The 21,169-nt window shown below is 43.7% G+C and overlaps 1 protein-coding gene across 8 annotated transcripts in view; it reads right to left on the bottom strand.

The window, feature by feature from the left end:
• The window catches only part of LOC115799114 (NACHT, LRR and PYD domains-containing protein 14-like), a 488,499-nt gene extending 475,593 nt beyond the window's left edge, over positions 1–12,906 (bottom strand). For all 8 annotated transcript variants that reach the window (XR_004021532.1, XM_030756091.1, XM_030756100.1 and 5 more), the window contains exons 1-4: positions 12,641–12,906; positions 3,503–3,671; positions 2,561–2,692; positions 1,486–1,617 (exon numbers count right to left, since the gene is read on the bottom strand). Coding sequence is in view for 7 of the 8 variants with exons in the window: in XM_030756091.1 (XP_030611951.1) it covers positions 1,486–1,617; positions 2,561–2,692; positions 3,503–3,645 (407 nt within the window). In the remaining variant the exon portion in view is untranslated. The remainder of the gene's footprint in view (positions 1–1,485; positions 1,618–2,560; positions 2,693–3,502; positions 3,672–12,640) is intronic.
• Positions 12,907–21,169: the final 8,263 nt, after the last annotated feature.

The following is a 21,169-nucleotide window of genomic DNA, read 5'->3' as shown; positions in this document are numbered from 1 at the left end:
CCATGGTAACTGATGCTGTGAACCTAACCTGCTCCACAACAGGCCATGATCCAGACTAGAGATCAGCAGGTATCAGAGGGGGGAAGTAAAGTACAAATATTTAGTTACTGGACTTAAGAGGATTTTTCAGGTGTCTGTATTTTACTGAGTATTTATTTTTCTGACTACTTCAGACTCGTTACTTTTTAACACGTCTGAGAGAAGTTTGCATTTCTGGTCAGTGCTCCATCAAACATCAAACGATCTGAGCATAAATGGAGGAACAATAACATAAGAGACAATCGTACTGGCGTGTCCTCCATCCCCATTCGTATCACATACAAGACATTAAAGAGGCAAAACCGTATAATTCATGTATCATTTATAGCGCTATAATCAGGGGTTACAGGGGGATGTAGACGTCTGTAAGTTGTGCTCGCGGTACGTCAGCATTTAGCTAGCACTACAGAAGAGGAGCGAGCATAAAGAGAGTAACATGTGGCAGGTAATTTTAAACACAATGTTTCTAAATACTCAACAAATATCAGCACAAAAAGTGTGTGCAGTTTGTCACACAGTGTGTCTGCGAGCTAAAAGAACTGCTGTACTTACAGGGAGAGCAAAGAATGAGCGATAACTTCACTGAGATGGAGAAAAATGTAAGAAAGAGGAAGGAGAGAGCAGCGGCAGCAGGTCAGCTGATCACAGCCTGCACACCAACATCATTTACTGCAGCTACAATAGAAATAACACTGAATCAGTGTGAGTCCTGAGCTTGTGTCTCTGCTACTCATTTTTGCTAGTTGTGGGTTGGCTGGGTTCGCCACACACCAATACAACCTTTGATTTCACAGGGAGAGAGGCTGCAGAGCCGCGGTGTTGAGCACCGGAAAGAGTCACCTTGATGGCTGGGTCCGCCTCACTGCTGCCCCCGGTGTTGCTAAATATAAATGGTATTTGGACTTGTTCTTATATGGCACTTTTCTGCTCTTGTTGAGCACTCAAATATTTAAACGAGCATTATACAGGTCATCCAACCTGTTTCTTTAGACAGGCACAGGAACCAGTGACGCTTGTGAGTTTAATTTTAGTGGTGACGTATCACATGACCGAGACAAGCATCATGACACACATCAAGGGGAAATCATAGACGGATGTAACGGGGAGAATCCGCCCATTTTTCAAAATAAAACCTCTTTCAGACTCAGATAAATGTAAAACTGAAATAATGTAAGTTATTTGTTCTTTAAGTGCGGCCCCGTACCAAATGACCCACGGACCTGTACCAGTCCACAGCCCGGGGGTTGGGGACCTCTGCACTAAACTTATTGTAGAAAAAGAAAAGACATCTGATGGGGGGGCGGGGGTGTCAGGTGGGAACTTCTCTCAGATTTAGTTGGTTTGTTTTTATAGAAAAAGAAGCCATTAGGAATAAATGATGATTTCAGAGGTAGAACACATTTTTATAAATGACCTTTGAACTCTGTGAGTCAGCAGTTCTCTTACATTATCAGCTGAGGTCCATAATTGAAGAACATTGTTGGTGCAGCTTCATTACTGAAGTCTGGAGGTCTTCCTCTGGACCAGTCACTCCTCAGAGACACACAGCTGGATGGTGGAGACTGTGACCTCTGACCTCTGCGCACAGAAACATGTTTTATTAATATAACATAGTTTGAAGGTAAAATTTTGGATGGCTTCATTAAATCCACTACAGCAGTGGTCCCCAACCTTCTTTGAGCCACAGACCAGCCTTTAAGGTGCACCAGCTAAACATGTCAAAATAAAAGATACGACCGTAATCAAACCGTGATATTTTCTAAGTATAATAATAAACGTGTGCAACTCTAGCAGCAGCGTCCTCCTAACATCACACCACAGCTTGAACAACATCCTCTCTGCCCACAATGCTCTCTGGTCACCATGGTAACATTTAAACATGCCTTCAAAATAAGATACACAAAGACAATAGAAATCGTCTCATTCGGATTTAAATAGTCTGTGGAACTTCATCGACTTGTAAAAAATCTGTCTCAAGTGTAAATTGGATAAAACCCAACTCTTCTAGATATCCAACAGTCAGAGCTCTAATATCAAATTTTGCTGCAGTTTCCTTTGCTTCATCTCTGGATTTGCTTCTGTTTCCACATATTTTTTGCTCATAAGTGCGAGTTTATAGCTTACAGTTGCCTCTACGACACCTACACCATACCTGCTGACTTCAGATCAGATCTGTACACAGACTGAGCCTGTGATTGCCCACCCTCGAGGGGGTAACAGGGTATTGTTTTTATGTTTGGTAACAATATTACAGCAAAACTAGCAGTCAGATTCATACCAACACTGCATGAAAGAGTCAGTGACCCCTAGATCACCTCATTAAATTTCAATTGGGTCAAGGTCAGAGGTCAAATTTGTCAGAAAATCTTGTGAACACAATAACCTGAGAATGATGTCACTTGACAGGGGCACGGTCAGCTGACAGTAGTTTTTGTTCAGTCATTGAAAGCATCTTTTCCTGCTTAAATCTGGTTTAAAAGTGAAATGACCTTTGAACTCTGTGAGTCAGCAGTTCTCTTACATTATCAGCTGAGGTCCATGATTGAAGAACATTGTTGGTGCAGCTTCATTACTGAAGTCTGGAGGTCTTCCTCTGGACCAGTCACTCCTCAGGGACACACAGCTGGATGTTGGAGACTGTGACCTCTGACCTCTGCAAACACAAACAGATTTTATTCATATCACTTAATGATCGATTCTAAATTTTGTTGAGGTTCAGACTGAACCTGCACGGCTCTTTGTAATCAGATTACATTCAGACTCTGCAGCTGCATTTAAAACATCTGGTTCAGTTTAGAGTCTTAAAGTGTTTCAGCCTCATCTTCACTCAAACATTCCCATCATCTCCAACATCCACCTGAGACATTTTCCCATCAGTGATTCCACCATGAGAAATGATCGATCACTGTGATTTAAACAGTGATGCTAAAGCAGTGGTTCTGACCTTTGACCTCATGTCCCACTTCACCAGATGAGAATTTCAGCAGTAGCTACTGGCTAACGTCCTCGTTCTGCTGTGAGAATTAATGATGTGACGTTCAACAATACGACTTTTCTCCCAGGTGCCCCCCCCCCCAGTCTGAGAAATAGTGATGCTGCAGTAACTATAGTAACTGTTTCAGAGGAAGTGACCAACAGTCTGCAGCTGCATCACTGCACACAGAGGCAGAAAGATGGAGACCAGAGATTTGATTCAGAGCTGAGAATAAATCTGTGATGACATCACAGATTTATTCTGTGATGTCATCACAGAATAAATCTGTGATGTCATCACAGAATAAATCTGTGATGTCATCGCTCTTTCCATGCTTATATATTAATGAGTGAATGATTGGAGAAGCGTTCATGTTAAACACAAATCTAACTGATATCTAACTGGGATTTCACTGTTTGTAAAAACTTGAACCTCTCTAGATTGAAAGTGAAATGACCTTTGACCTCTGTGAGTCAGCAGTTCTCTTACATTGTCAGCTGAGGTCCATGATTGAAGAACGTTGTTGGTGCAGCTTCATTACTGAAGTCTGGAGGTCTTCCTCTGGACCAGTCACTCCTCAGAGACACACAGCTGGATGCTGCAGATGCTGCTCTGTGCTCCTCTTCCTCCATCCTCTGGATGTGAGGCTGTGGTCAGTCTGTAAACCACAAACACACAGTTAGTGATGCTGTTGTACTGAAGGCATTTCACTGATGTCTGTTTCTAATACTGGATCTGTGTAACATGAAGGAGCGAGGGCCCTGAAGGTCCCTACCATAATGTGTTGATTTTATATATATATATATATATATATATATATATATATATTAGGGGTGGGACTCGATTAAATAAATTAATCGAATTAATTACAAGCTTGGCACTGAACAGGAGTGGCCCTCCAGTCTCATTGTACATCCTGTATAATGACAATAAAGGCATTCTATTCTATTCTATTCTTTGTAATTAATTAATCGAAATTAATCGCATTTTAATCGCATTTCAATATTTGACATGAGAAATATTAATTTAAGTTTGGTTGATGAATGAATCAATATACAGAAGCTTAAACTTCAAAATTGTGTTTATTTTCCCACCAGTCTGCTACACAGACCAATGAAGAGTGGAAGTGCTCCTGTGATAAGCAAACTCCTAAAATTAAAGTTAAGCATCATAACTGGATAGTTTTATTCAACATTAATACCATACCATACCATCTTTATTTATAAAGCACTTTAAAACAACTACAGCTGACACAAAGTGCTGTACATTAAAACACAAATAAATAACAATTTAATAACTCTTTCAGGTTAAAAAAAAAAAAAAAAAAAAACAGTTTAAAACTAGATCCCGCTGGAGTTAAAAGCCAAGGAAAAAAGATGGGTTTTAAGACGAACTTTAAAAGTGGACAGTGAAGGGGCCGCTCTAACCTGCAAAGGCAAGTCATTCCATAACTTAGGACCAACAACAGAGAAAGCCCTGTCCCCTCTGAGCTTCCTTCTTGATCTTGGTACCTCCAAGAGCAGCTGGTCTGCTGACCTGAGAGACCGGCAAGGTATGTAGGGGTGAAGAAGCTCAGAGAGGTAAGGTGGGGCAAGATTGTGCAAAGATTTAAAAACAAACATAAGAATCTTAAAATGAATCCTAAAATGTACAGGCAACCAGTGAAGTGAGGCCAGGACAGAGGTCATGTGCTCTCTCTTTTGAGTTCCCATCAAAAGTCGTGCAGCAGCATTTTGAACCAGCTGCAGACGTGAGAGTAGCGACTGACTGACTCCAAAATAAAGTGAATTACAGTAATCCAGTCGAGATAAAATAAAAGCATGGATCACTGTTTCAAAATGCTGCCTAGATAGAAATGCTTTTACTGATGCCAATTGCTTCAAATGATAAAAACTGGACTTAACCACAGCTCTGATTTGGCTGTCCAATTTAAAATCACTGTCCACCTTAAAACCAAGATCAGTAATAATGGGTTTAAAATATACCTCCAAGGGTCCCAGGTCAACAGAGGAGGACTCACAGGAGCCACTGGGTCCAAACACCATTACCTCTGTTTTCTTTTCATTAAAATTTAAAAAGTTCAAGGCCAACCAAGCTTTAATATCACCTAGACATGCCAGGAGATGTTTTATGGAATGGATATCCTTCTTCTTCAAGGGCAAATAAATTTGATTAATGTCTCACTTGTTATAGTTGGAAATTAATCATTCTCTCAGCTGTATTCCTTGATGTTGAAATGTGTTATGCTTGTTTTAACAGCTTATTTTGAATGAAAGACTTAAAATTAAACCACAAAAAGGAGAAAAAGTTCGTTCTCCGTTTAACAGCTGCTTTTACACAGCTGTGCTTCACACTCACGTTAAAGTCCCACCCCAATATATATATATATATATATATATATATATATATATATATATATATATATATATATATATATATATATATATATATATATATATATATATATATATATTTGACTGAAACACGCTGTTTGAGCTTTCACTGTGTCCCTGGTTCTCTTGCAGCGCAAGCACACGTGCACAAAGTACTTGCAGCTGTTAGAACACTCAGCTTAGCCGTGTTTGCAGTAATTTCCTGTTCCAGATTTAATGGCAGTGTGCAAACCAGCTTAAAGCTGCATTACCACCACCTACAACAACAAAGATGGTGCCACGGTAGGCAGCCTGTTACTGCAGCTCCCAGGTTACTTCTCTTTCTTGTGTTTTTAGTTTTTCTTTCAGACTCTTAGTTTCGTAGTTATATCAGATATCAAACCCGCCATGGACCTGCAAAGTTTCATTACACTAGTGGCATTCCTTATACTCTTTTTGGGACTTTTCACCACTTCACCTGGAGAACCTGTGAGCCACTCTATTGTTTACAGCCGGGATCAGCTGTTAGCCCTGCGCAACAGGAGCGTACTCCCGGAGGAGCGACCCGAGATTCCGAAGGAATTACGGCGTCGGAGGAGGGGATGCAGAGCTGGAGCGAAGTACCGGGAGAGGAGGAGACGGTACAAACCGAGCATTCCATCTATTCTCATGGGGACTTCAACCATGCCTCACCTTCTTCCACTCTCCCTAACTTCACCCAATATGTTGACTGCCACACAAGGGACAATAAAACTCTAGACCTGCTGTTTGCTAACACAAAGGAGGCTTACAGCTCATCACCTCTACCCCCGCTTGGCCACTCAGACCACAACCTGGTCATTCTTCACCCCACCTACACCCCCATTGTGAAGAGGAAACCCCCCACCAAGAAGACAATAAGACTGTGGTCTGAGGACTGCAGTGAGGCCCTGAGAGACTGTTTTGAATGTACAGACTGGCAGGAACTCTGCAGGCCTCACGGTGAGGACATCGACGCCCTCACCCACTGCATCACAGACTACATGCACTTCTGTGTGGAGAACACTGTGCCAACCAAGAAGGTACGGTGCTTCTCCAACAATAAACCGTGGGTGACCCCAGAGCTGAAGGCCCTGCTGAACGAGAAGAAGAGGGCCTTCAGATCTGGAGACAAGGAGGAACTGAGGAGAGTGCAAAAGGATGTGAAATACAAGATCCGGAGAGGCAAAGAGAGCTTCAGGAGGAAGATGGAGGAACAGCTCCAACATAACAAAGTCCGAGAAGTCTGGAGAAACATGAAAAAAATCTCTGGCCACTTTGAGGACAATGGAGGAGCCACAGTGTCTGCTGACCGGGGGTGGGCTAACAACCTGAATCTGTTTTTCAATAGATTTGACTCTGGGTCGTTGACCACCTCCCCCACCCCTCAGCTCCCATCTGCCCCCTCCGTATGCTGACCCCCCTCTCTCCTGGTGTAGTGCTATCATTGCCTGCGCTCTCCTCACCCTCACCCACAGCGGAGCCAGCCCCATCACCCACCCCAACCCAGCCTCACATCCACCTCACAGCTGATCAGGTGAGAAGTCAGCTCAGGAAGATGAAGATCAGGAAGGCAGCGGGTCCAGATGGAATCAGCCCCAGACTGCTCAGGGATTGTGCAGACCAGCTCTGTCAGGTGGTCCTGCACATCTTCAACCTGAGCCTGAATCTGGAGAGGGTTCCTGAACTGTGGAAGACTTCCTGCATAGTTCCAGTGCCAAAGATCGCACATCCCAGGGAGTCCAACAACTACAGACCTGTGGCCTTGACTTCTCACCTGATGAAGACCATGGAGAGGCTCATCCTGCACCATCTCCGCCCACTGGTGAGCTCAGCGCTGGACCCCCTGCAGTTCGCCTACCAGCCCGGCATCGGGGTGGACGATGCCATCATCTACCTGCTGCACAGATCCCTCTCTCACCTAGAGCAGGCAGGAAACACTGTGAGGGTCATGTTCTTTGACTTCTCCAGTGCTTTCAACCCCATCCAGCCTGCACTGTTGAGAGGGAAGATGGAGGGAGCCGGAGTGGACAGGCAGCTGACGGCATGGACCATCGACTACCTCACCAACAGACCACAGTATGTGAGGTGCCATGACTGTATGTCTGATGTAGTAGTCTGCAGCAGGGCACGGTCCTCTCACCCTTCCTGTTCAGTCTGTACACCTCAGACTTCAGGTACAATTCAGACCATTGCCACCTACAGAAGTTCTCAGATGATACGGCCATCATCGGATGTGTATCAGATGGGAACGACCAGGAATACAGGGGGGTCATCAGTGACTTTGTCGGCTGGTGTGAGAACAACGCACTCCAGATCAACGCCAGCAAGACGAAGGAGATGATCATAGACTTCAGGAGGAAGCCACCCCCTACAGCACCGGTGAACATCCAGGGAAAGGACATTGAGACAGTGGTCTCCTACAAGTACCTGGGTGTTCATCTCAATAACAAGCTGGACTGGAGTACAAACACAGACGTCCTGTATAAGAAGGGCCAGAGTCGACTCCACCTGCTGAGGAGACTGAGGTCCTTTGGTGTCTGCAGGACTCTGTTAAAGACCTTTTATGACACAGTGGTAGCATCTGCCCTTTTCTTCGCAGTGGCCTGCTGGGGGGGGTGGATGCACCGAAAGGGACAGGAGCAGGATCGACAAACTGGTGCGGAGGTCTAGCTCTGTGTTGGGATGTCCTCTGGAGTCTGTGATGGTGATGGGTGAGAGGAGGATGTTAGCAAAGCTGACATCCATCATGAACAACCCCCATCACCCTCTTCATGAGACCGTGGGTGAACTGAGCAGCTCCTTCAGTCAGAGACTGAAACATCCTCGCTGCAGGAAGGAGCGCTTTCACAGGTCATTCATCCCAACAGTAGTTAGACTGTATACAGGGTTCGTACACCTTTTCCAGGATCAAATTCAAGCACCTTTTAAGCACTTCCAAGGTCAATTTTCATGATTTTCCAGCACATTAAGGGGTCATTCACAATTATCAACATTTTCCAAAGTTTACTCTTTTTCAGACCCCCTCCCCAAAAGTGTACAAAGAAAATGTTGATATTTTTTCATGACATTTAATTTCTCCTGGTTTGGTGGTATTTTAATGTAATAGGAAGTATTAAAAACACATCCCGGTGTTGAAAAATTCTGGATATCTTGGTAGTAAATATACTCTTGCCTATCCATTAAAACATTGTATTGCACTGCATGTACGCAAAATGTACATGGTTTAGGGGAAGGATCCAAAAAGCTCTCTCAGAGATTTCAGCTGTCAGTTTCCACTGTGAGGAACATAGTGAGGAAATGGAAGACCACAGGCACAGTTCTAGTTAAGGCCTGAAGTGGCAGGCCAAGAAAAACCTCAGATAGGCAGAGGAGAAGGATGGTGAGAACAGTCATAGTCAACCCACAGAGCAGCTCCAAAGACCTATAACATCATGTTGCTGCAGATGGTGTCACTGTGCATCATTCAACTATTGAGCGCACTTTGCACAAGGAGAGGCTGTATGGGACAGTAATGCAGAAGAAGCCTTTTCTGCACACACGCCACAAACAGAGTCGCTAAAGCATATTTGGACAAGCCAGCTTCATTTTGGAATAAGGTGCTGTGGACTGATGAAACTAAACTGCGTTATTTGGACATAACAAGGGGCGGTATGCATGGTGGGAAAAGAACACAGCACTCCAAGACAAACACTTGGTGCCCACAGTAACATTTGGTGGTGGTTCCATCATGCTGTGGGGCTGTGGGGCCAGTGCAGGTACTGGGAATCTTGTTAAAGTTGAGGGTCACATGGATCCCAGTCAATATCAGCAGATTCTTGAGAACAATGTTCAAGAATCAGTGACAAAGTTGAAGTTGTGCCGGGGCTGGATACTTCAACAAGACAACGACCCTAAACACTGCTCAGAATCTACTGAGGAATTCATGCAGAGGAACAAGTCCAACGTTCTGGAACGGCCATCTCAGTCCCAGACCTGAATATTATTGAAAATCTGTGGTGGGATTTAAAGCTCCATGTTCAGAAACCATCAAACCTGACTGAACTGGAGATGTTTTGTAAAGAAGAACGGTCCAAAATACCTTCAACCAGAATCCAGACTCTCATTGGAAGCTATAGGAAGAGTTTAGAGGCTGTTATTTCTGCAAAAGGAGGATCTACTAAATATTGATGAAATTTTCTGTTGGGGTGCCCAAAATTATGCACCTGCCTAATTTTGTTTAAATAATTATTGAAGACTTTCTGTAAATCCTGTAAACTTTATTTCACTTCTCAAATATCCCTGTGTTCATCTGCTTTATGATATATTTAACTGAAACTGCTGATCTGAACAACCAATGATTTATAAAGGAAAATCATGACAATTATCAGGGGTGGCCAAACATCTGCATACCACTGTATCATCTGAATAGCGGGTCTTGTGCCAAAAAATGATTGCTGGTATTTATATAGTTGTAAATTACTTGCTGACGTATGGTCTGTCAAGCATATCTCGAATATTATCTCTCATGAATGATGTCAACTCATTTTGAGTCATAAATAACACTCCTGTCACATGGTAGAAGCTGCAATTTTTGGCAACACCGGCAGATAGTGTTGCCAACTTAGTGACTTTATCACTTGGACTTTTCAGACCCCCCTAGTGACTTTTTTTTTTTTGTCCAAAAAGTGACCAGCATCAAATTTAGCGACTTTTCCCGGTGTCATCGGGGACTTTTGAAGAGTTTTAGAGATATGCCGTGTTGTTCCAAAAAAATGATTTCCAGTATTTCCCCCCAAAAAATTATTGGTTGTATTTAAATGGCTGTAGATTAATTTTTGGCCTAACATCTGTGAAACATCTGTGTCAAACACATCTCTCGTGAATGATATTATGTCATTCTGAGCGAGAAACAACACTCCTGTCACAGGTAGAAGCTGCAATCACTTCTTGGCAAAGTGCCTTTCATATATTCTTTATTAATGAAGGTAAAAATTATCATTGACATTAAAAATGTCTTTTTTCCTGAGAGATCTGCCAAGAGGGCTGCAGAAATTGCAACAAATGTAACATTATAGTTCTATAAAGGGTAGCCAAAAACGACTGGACTGATTATAATGCTGATACAGTAATGCAGTCATAAATATATTTGCAAAACAAGTCATTTCTTCATTTTATATATAAGCCCTTCATAAATCCTGTGCGCCACAGTCTATTTACCGATATAAGAAAGATAATACAGTAAAAAAATAAAAAATAAAATCGGAAATCACTTTTTGGCACAACACCGGAAACATGAAAATTCCGTTGTCGCTGTGTTTTGTGTACATACAGCAATACTGCGGCCCTTCCTACGCTGTGGCATCGCCCGGACCTCTCTTCGGCACCGAGGGGGACACCTAACCCCACCCCCGGTCCTCGATTCGTCCTTTGGCGAGTTTTAAGACAGCCAACAGCGAGTTTTCTTACACAAAACTTGGCAGAAGTGCCAGCCGCCAATCACCAGATTGCGTACAAATATAAGCATAGATGACAACACGCCAGGAACATATAGAATCAATGTACATACCTTCTGAATAAAATCCATCATGGTTTTCTGCGGTTTACTGCGTACGGCTTACATTTTTGATTCAGCTTTTTGGAACAATACTTCCACTTCCTTGTTGAATTTATCTTCGACAGTTTTGGCTGCTTTCCACACCTGCTGCGCCGCACTCACAGCTTATTCCTGTCTAATATCGTTATTGAGTCTTTCTGTGAATCGATGATGGCCTATTTTAGAAAATTCAATGAAGCCTTTGAATTGATCCGCCAGATCGGAGGCCATATCGCTGCAGACCACAGAACGGCGCAGTGGTGTACAAGTGAACGAGAGCGCCTCCGTGGATGCGCTGAGTTCTACGCTGTTGAATTTACTCGCGAGGAATGACATTATTTGCGGGGATTATGTTTGTAACTTTTGACTTAAAAGTATTCCATATTCGTCTGATCCATAATTGGAGTTTGCAGTTTTCCAGTGAACACTCATTAAAACGGCCACTCTCTGTCTTCGGGGGGAGGGGCGTGGTCACAAACAGACTGACAGATCACATGCAGACGGGCAGGCCAGACCCATGCGGAGAAATTTTCATTTTAGACTTAATGACTCATTTTATTTCTCCGTTTCATAAGCGAACTGTTCAACCAGAGAGTTATATTTTTATTTACAAAAAAAAGCGGTTACAATTTCAAGCACTTTCAAGCACTATATCCAAAATTCAAGCACTTTTCAAACCTTGAAAGGACAATATTAAAATTCAAGCATTTTCAAGGATTTCCAGCACCCGTACGAACCCTGTGTATAACACTTCATAATGTCTTGAGTCACTTGGACACTTTACCTCCTCTGCCATCACTTTATCCATACAGTCAGATACATTTTATTTATTACACTCACCCATATAATGCATACCGTGTATGCTGTGTACCTTACCGGCTACAAATGTATATAATATTTTGATATCTGTATATAGTGTTTTGACGTGTGTGTATATGTAAATGTGTGTATTGACACTGATATATATATTTATGTATATAGTGCTTATGTATATGTGTATAGTTTTTTTGCTATTTTATTTTATTGTATTTAAGTTTAGTTATTTGTTCTTACTCATCCTTTTCATTTTTTCTCTGTACTGAGCTGCTGTAATGCACAAATTTCCAATCGTGGGATCATTAAAGTTTTATCTTATCTTAGTCAAGCACGTTTGAAATGTTAATGTAAGTTTTTATAGTCTTACTGTTTATTATGAGGGGTGTCTATTGATTGATTGAATAATTGACATAACACACAACAGTGTCACAATTTTAAAATCGCAACTTATTAGTTTTTCAGATGTTATTTGTACTATTTTAATACAACACAAACATATTTTTATTAATGCGTTTTCATAAGGCACAAGAAAGTATATTTTAATTTTGTTCCCCTTTTTAAAAAGGATTCACCATAAAAAGAGCACTAAAAATATAAACGCAGTGCCCAAAATGACTCAAACTAACTGCAGACTAACACTCAGCAACATGGCAGCAGCGCCGAGAACAGGAAGTGAGTCAAAGTGCGCAGTTAGAAAAAGTTTGATCATCAGAATCATTGTGATCTGTTTCTTTATTGAAGCAGACACGTTATTGAGAACTAAACCTTCTTCCTCTACAGTCCACAGAGACAAACACACTCAGAGACTCTGACAGGACAACAACAACAACGTTGTGTTACACTCACCCTGCCTCAGCTCCTCTTTCCTCCTCCTGCTCTCTGAAGGAAAATGGAGGCTCAGCTAACGGTCTGCTGCCAACGTTTCTGTCACAGACTCGCTGTGGGCTGTCTCTAAAGTCTAAAGGGTCCCCCTCGGTGCTGAAGCTGCGGAGAGCTGCGTGGACACAAACACGGGGACGGCTCTCCGGGCTGTCTCTGAAAGGATACAAAAGGCTCCGAACTCCGCGGAGAAAGACGACAAGTTGGCGACGGACTCACTTTCACTTTCACTGCTCCTCCCTCCATGAATGAGGAAGCTGGGACTTGTAGTTTTTACACTCAGTGCAGTCTTCCTCCTTGTAGAGCAGCCATCACCAATAGGCGGACCTCGGTCCGGATCCGGACCGAAATGATGTCTCAAGCGGACCCGAACCCAATACCAAAACAGAAATAACCACTTAATTAAAATCTTGTTGAGCGCTTTCTGGTTTACCGGCACAGATTTTACAGTCCTTACGGTAGTAGCGAAGCGTCCAAGGAAACCCACTGACCAATTGCACGCTAGTTTAGCTATAACACGTGATACCACCAAGCTGGTTCCTGCCAGCTGGTAAACTTTGTAACAAACAGGGTTATTATAGTTAACGAAAACAAACTAAATCATGAAAACTGAAACTGAAAAAAACATTTTCATTAACTGAAATAAATAAAATCTATAATTAAAAGCAAAAATCAGTATTGTGAGTTTACAAAACTAACTAAAACTAAGAAATTATAGATAAAATGACCTTTGTTTTTGTAATTTTATTTAAAAAAAAAACCCTTGTGGATTCATATGAAATCATTTTTTTCTGCTCTAACAGTTTAAGCTGGGAGCACCATCGGGCAACTGTGTGCATGCTCACCGCATCCGTCCGCAAAGTAATGGCAGCGGTCTGCCGAGAAACCGCACTGATCCTTCACCGTAACCTGACCTGCTCCTCCGGAGAAATCGAACTACATGTCGGGTCCACACAGCCCACAAGGTTGTAATGAACCTGTTCAGTCCTTGTGCATTTCGGCCTACTTTTTGCTGTAGTGTTTGAATTCATCAGTGAGAGAATAACAATCAGGACTAATAATCAAAGCATCAATATAAGGACTCACAAATGTCAGCAGATTCCTGGAGGGAGACTGCTGGAACTATCAGAATGGATGAAGAAAGTGGACAAACAGGGACAAATATGTTTGCAGCCAAAAAACTGAGCACAAAGAGGAGGACCAAAAAAGTCCCAGCACCGCATATAAAACACCAGCACGTGACCGCAAGGTAATTAACACACACAATCCAGCTACACAAGCATAAATGGTCGGCCACTTAAGTAGGTTGTGTACAGAGGCTGCAAAGCTCTCCGAGCAGCTCCAAAACAGAAGCAGCTTCATGTGGTGAGAACATCAGGATGCAGCTGGATTTGAGCTTTGATTCCTTCAGAGTTCAGATGTTTTTGTGCAACATTCGCTGAGTTCTGATGTTTTACACCACGTGTTCTGCACGTGGTGTAAAACATCAGTGGTGTTTGATGGTGTTTGTTGTAGAGTTTATGCAGGTTGGGAGTTCATGTTTTTCTTTATGTTTCTCCTTGTTGATGTTCATGTGTTTCCTTAATATTACACACATTAAACACATAATGCTGCTATTTTGTGAACAGTTGATTGTTGAATGCAATTTTTTAAACGGCATCTTTTGTCGAGTTATTATTACACAATAGTCACTCTGCACCTGACAAAGTATGAAAAACTAAAACTGATGAAAACTAAACTAAAACTAAGCATGAAACCAGATATAAAAACTAATGCTCTGAAAACTAATAAAACCTTTTTATATATATATATATATATATATATATATATATATATATATATATATATATATATATATATATATATATATATATATATATATATATATATCAGATTAAATAGTTGGACTTCCGGACCTTGGCCTCATGAAATGTTGTCTGACTGGACCTCTTTAAATTTTATTTGAATATCCCTGTTGTAGAGGCTTTAATCCAGGACGCGCACTGCATGCTGGGACAGCTGTGGCTCGGTCCACAAACAGCGTTTCGGAGGGGTAAGATCTTGGAGATGTATGTATCTGTTTCTGCGAAGGAATGAACCGAGAAGATTCGGATGAATTGGATTTTTCTCCACAGAGAGGAGCCAGAAAGACTGAAGGCTGTCAACAATTTAATCAGTACAGTCTGAACCAAAACAATTGTAGAATCAGGAATTTGGTTCCCTGACGTTCTTGGACTGCTGTTTATCAAATTGTCTCCTGGATGTTTGTAAACAGATGCTCTACCCCCCCGCTGTCCTGTCTTCTTCTGACCTGTGTTGGACTGATCTCCCTGACCTAGCTGCTGATGAACTCTACATCTTATCAGAACTGTTAGCTGAGGAGGGGGTTTGAGTCAGCCCCACAGTAGCCCCCCACCCCCTCCGCTGGCTACCCTGCCCATCCCTCCCCACCGTGGTGCTCCCATGCTATATGTTTCTGCTCTGTCGCAGAGGTTTTTGTAACCTTATACTATGTATGTGTGCATGTATACAAAGTATGAGATGATTTTTTTTCCTCACTATATGTTTTCACTATTGTTTCTTTTAATGGCAGCGCCTCCAGAAGGGGGGCAGCATGGCCACAGTTCACCTATCTCCCCATGTTTGTTCTGTCTTCTTGGAAGCTGTTCTGTTAACTGTAATTTCCCCACTGTGGGATCAATAAAGTATCATCATGAGTGTCAGTTCAGTGTGTGTCAAACACACAAACTCCTTCATTAAAGTCAGTCCCACCTCAGCAGGAAGGAGCGGCTGCTTCGGTACAAACAGACGTGATGTCAGCGGTCGGCGTCTCCGCTGAACTGCAGGAATGATGAGGATGTGCAGAGCAGCAGCCAGCCAAAGACACACAAAGCATCTGATCAGAGACACAAAGACACACAGTTCCAACATCACTGCAAAGAAATCCATATCCAGGAAAGTTCCCACTCAGCTTCTCCAGTTGTGGCCTGATTCCATGCGAGCCCTCCGTCCTCCATCTCTGTGCAGACTCAGTGTGGAGTCACACAGCAGCTGCTTCCAGTTTGGAATAAAGGGCTCGGGTAGACGGCCAGCTTTGGGACGCCTTCGCCTTTCTCTGATGGAAACAGGAACTTCCAATCAGGATGTGTGCTGATTCCTACCGGGATGGCACAAAGAACAAGAAGGAGCAGCCGAACTGCTGGAGGAAACATTGATTTCCAGGCTCCTGATTGGCCCTGTGCCCTCACACAGATGGAGTCCATGAACAGTGCCTGCACACGAGCCTGAGAACAGTTTCTGAGTGATGACGTGTTTTTCAGAGACCAACAAGAATTTAGACTCACAATCAAAATGTGAGCATCAAATCCACTCAAAGGAGCTAAAGTCAAAGTGCTCATTCCACACAATCATATCCAACTGTGATTTCCCCATTGTGGGACTAATAAAGGTATTCATTCATTCATTGATTCACTTTGATGTTGCAGCTGGAGATGATCTGAATGACTGCTATACTGCTGGTAGCTTCATCTACAATAATACATCATCATATATCAGCTGCTTTCTGTTAGAAAAACAAGGAGGAAGCAAAGCTTTAAAGAAATGATTTGGAGTACAAAGGACACGATTTACATCCACAATAAAGTACGAGTACATTCAGACTGGACTCAGTAAAGTCTGTCCATCTTCTGCTTATCCAGGGAGACCCTAAGGCCTTCCCAGCTGAGAGAGAGAATCTCTCCAGAGTGTCCTGGGTCCACCCCGGGGCCTTCTCCCTGTAGGACATACCTGGAAAACCTCACCCAGGAGGCGTCCTAGTCAGATACCTGAACCACCTCACCTGGGTCCTGTTGATGTGGAGGAGCAGCAGCTCGACTCTGAACTCAGCCCATCTCTAAGGAAGACGCTTCAGGACTCGAGTAAATCCTATTGTAGTGCATCACAAGCAGCTGTTTATTGGAATAATAAGTTCCTCATGGCACACCATTTGGGAATGACTGATTAGAGCCACAGTAGTAAATGCTCATTTTGCTCCAATGAGGAATTTTTAAAATCCTGTTCAGTTTCAGCCGTCCTGTGACTGAGTTTGACACTCTGATCTAGAACATGTAGAAAGTTATCTGGCTGCACATTTGGAGTTTAAATGTGGATGGAAAAGATGTGGAATTTTTATGTGACACCGGAGCCACTAGAACGTCATTAGCAGCAGTAGGTGTCAGACTAGGAGAGGAAATGAAAATGTTCCATAAAACCTTCACTGCACCACACAACATGTCACCAGCAGAACAGCAAGGGCAGAAATGAGGAGATGGGTAACAAAGCAATCGAGTCAGAGGACGTCAGGACCAGAGCGGTAAGGCTCCTGGTGCTCACATACTGCTTTTCCACCATCGAGGTGCCGGTGCTCGTGCCAGTGCTGGGGTTGGTTTCAATGAACCGGTGAAGTGTTTAAGAACGAGCCTGCGTTTCCACCGTGCTTTGTGAACCGTCCCAATGCAGTCATGTCCTTTTGCAGTTTGCAACTGAACAACTTGCACTCCTGCAAGTGGCAGTTATCTGAACTCAGTTCATCAAGTTCAGATTACATGCTTTCACTTCAACTAACTCATTTTTAGTCCAAATTACTTCATACAAAAAGTTAAGTGAACAAACTGCATGTTGGATCAACTCATTTATTTAAGTGTAGTTCACTTGAAGTTTTGCATATTGAAAACTTAACTGAGTCAAAGAAACAAGTTTACTTGACAAAGTCAAGTTGAGTCAACAAATTCTTTTTTACAGTGTTTTCTTCAAAGCTTTTTCTTTCAGGGTTTTGACTGGCTGGCCCTGACTCGCAGTATTTTTTTTTGTCATGATTCATCTTTTTGAACCTGTGACATTGCTGGCCAAATGCAGGGCATTTATCTTTGTGCAGGGTGGCTGCCTCCACAATTATTGCAGCTTGTTATTGACTGTTTGTCCCTCTGATTATATCTTGTCCTGTGCTGCCCTCTGGTGGAGCTCAGCTGTAAAGCATCCACTGTTGGTGCCTGCTTTGTTGGGCTCTGGTGTTCTCCTCAGTCACTTCATAGATAAGTCAGATAGAAATGGCTTTAGAAAGGGTAAAGTCACTATCACGCAGCAGGGCCTTTCTCACACTATCATTGTTGATGCCACACACAGTTCATCTGTTAGTTCTCCAAAGTGACAACTTTTGGCTTTGATTTTCAAATTGCTGATGAAGGATTCTATTGTCTGACCTTGATTTTGATTTCAAGGATCAAACTTGTGCCTTTCCATTGTTTTGTTATGTTGTGGATTGCAAATTTCTCGAAATTTATGTTTCAGACAATCGAGATCTTCCCTGGACTCACCTGGGACGAGGACGGCTCCATCGTCACCTGGCGCCCTGACTTCTGTGGCGTAGAAAAACGAACGCTCCCGTTTAATGGCAAGCTGTGAGTCTTTCAATGTTTGGTGAAAAAAAAAAAATAAATAAAAAAACGGGCTCATGCTCTGCAGATCCAAACATCTTCTGACACCATGTTGAAATGAGTGAGGAGATTTGATTTAGTTAACAGCGATTTTAATGGCAGCCTGAAAACAACAGCTTCACAACATGTCTGCATCTATGAAAACCAACAGGTGGAGCCGACACTGCAACAAGTACGCCATCCAATATACAGGGTGGGCCATTTATAGGGATACACCTTAATAAAATGGGAATGGTTGGTGATATTAACTTCCTGTTTGTGACACATTTTTTTTTTTTTTTTTTTTTTTTTTTTTTTTAGCCTGTCATGTCTGGCATCTTTCACAATCGGAATGATGATCCGAATGCACTGATGTACCAAACATATTTGCTTTGACAAGAACAGCTCTATATGTTTCCTATAGGCTCTTCTTGTTAATGTTTGCAATTTTATTTTTATTTATTTATCTTTTTATTTAGTTATTCATGCCAAGTCTGACAGGCAACAAGGAAGGGGCAAGAACAAGAGGTGGGGGGGAGAAAAGGGGGGGGGGAGAAAAGGAAGAAAGGAGATAGAAAAAAAATAAAAAAATAAAAAAATAAAAGGGGTTGATATACTCACACACACACACACACACACACACACATCCATACACACACCCATATGCACCTACATATACACACACACACACACACATACACACAAGTTTATTGTTTGTAGTAATGTGTGTGTATGCGCCTTTGTCATGCAATGTATTCGATAATGAGGGCGAGAAACTGCAACCATGCCCCCCGCGATCCAGAGGCAGATAGGGAAGGACCCAGGGGACCCAGGCCATCCACAGCACAGGAGCTCAGAAGACTTGGGGCCACACATCCCGATGGCAACCGCGTACACTCCCCAGAAGAGGAAGGAGGGAGGCTACAGACGGAACCCCCACAATCCAGGGGCTAGAGTCCAGAGAGCCAGAGACGACGGGCAGCCCACCCCCCCCGGCAGGCCGGCACCCCCAGCACGAGCCAGGCATGCGGCCCCCGAGGCCCCAAGCGCCCGAGAGCAGCCCGACACCCGGCAGAGCCCCCCCACGCGCCAAAGAGGCCCAAGCCACCCCCAGGTCACGGCCGCCAAGGGAGCAGGCCAAAACCATGCCGAGACATCCGGCCACACACCCCGGGACCCACGGGCACCCACACCCCAGGGGCGGCAGTGACGACCAGTGGGGAGCAGCGTGGAGCGGTAGGGAGGGGTAACTCCCACCCTCCGTGTCCCACAGGTGCCAAGGCTCGGCAAGCCACCAACCCAGGCCCAGCTGTCCACACACACACACTCTCACAAGCACGTACGTACACACACACACACACGTACCAGTCATTCCCTCATGTACACACACGCACATACACACGCACGCACATTCGCATGCACCAGTCACACACTCATGCATACGCACATGTAACATACATGGACACCTAATGTGGGAGAGCGGGTACCAGCACCAAGCCAGCGGCAACCCAGGGAAGCAGCCAACCCAGCCCCGAACAATGAGCCAGTCCCCATCCCAGGCGGGGTGCATGGAACTGGGGTGTGAGAAGGCCCGCCCGCCCCCTCCTCCCACTCAGCGTGTTGGGGGGGTGATGTGAATGTATGTACTGAGAAGAATGTGTATGGCTGTGTGAAAACTACAGTGCTTTTAAAATTGGAGGGACAGATGTAATATGAGCACTGAATAACAGCGCCCATCCACACTGTCCCCCCAAGGCCCTCAATGTCTAAAATGTAAATAAAATTGAGGTGCAGGCAGCAGTGAACAGACAAGTGGGGCCACCTCAGCAGTGCCACCCACTAACCACTGTGTGACACACCTGCCCCCCAAGGCCCTATATGTACTATGATGTGTTGTGAGCTGTATAATGCAATTAAAAAAGGAGGAGTGGGACATCACGCAGCACAGCGAGCAGAGCCGAGGTGATGGCCCTACTCACTGCAGTACGAGCCCCCCACCCCCGAGAACCTATGTGTGCATAATGTGATGTTAAACTGAGAGGGAGGAGGGGAGGGGCCAGGATAAATATGACCGGGAGGCAGAGGACTACCCCCCGGAGGAAGAGAGCCAGCTAGCTACTGGCTCACTAGGCACCCCAGTTCCCTACACCCCCCCGCAGCCCAGGGAAGGCAGGTCCAGGGCCTGAGGTGACCGCACCCCCAGGACGCCACCGTACTCCAGGCCGGCACCCACTGCCCCCACTGCAAACAGGACACAACACACACCCCACATGCATACAAAGGACAACATTGTTTGTGACACATTAGTATATGGGAGGGGGAAAGGTTTTCAAGATGGGTGGTGACCATGGCGGCCATTTTGAAGTTGGCCATTGTGGATCCAATTTTCAGAGGTGGGAAGTAACGAAGTACAAATACTTCGTTACTGTACTTAAGTAGATTTTTCAGGTATCTGTACTTTACTTAAGTATTTATTTTTCTGACTACTTTTTACTTTTACTCCCTACATTTTTACACAAGTATCTGTACTTTCTACTTCTTACATTTTCAAACAGACTCGTTACTTTTTAACACGTCAGAGAGAAGTTTGCATTTCCGGTCAGTGCGCCTCAAACATCAAACGATCTGAGCCTAAATGGAGGAATAATAACACATAAGAGACAATCGTACTGGCGTATCCTCCATCATCGGGGCTTATCTCGTACAAAGGGATTAAATACGCAAACCCATATAATTAATGTATCATTTATAGCGCTATAATCGGGCCGGACCGTAAGTTGCGCTGCGGCACACAAACAGCTTAGCTAGCGCTACTGAAGAGGAGCGAGCATGAAGGGAGTAACGTGTGGCAGGTAAATGCAACGTTTCTAAATGCTCAACAAATATCAGCAAACACACAAAGTGTGTGCAGTTTGTCACACAGTGTGTCTGCTAGCTAAAAGAAGAGCTGCTGTATTTCAGGGAGAGCAAAGAGAGAGAAGTTCACTCAGAGATGGAGAAAGAGGACAGGAGAGGAAGAAGAGAGGTTAGAATTAAAGGTAAGGAC

Source organism: Archocentrus centrarchus, chromosome 20, assembly GCF_007364275.1.
Source record: "Archocentrus centrarchus isolate MPI-CPG fArcCen1 chromosome 20, fArcCen1, whole genome shotgun sequence".
Taxonomy (NCBI): Eukaryota; Metazoa; Chordata; class Actinopteri; order Cichliformes; family Cichlidae; genus Archocentrus; species Archocentrus centrarchus.
This window is presented reverse-complemented; position numbering and strand designations above follow the sequence as displayed.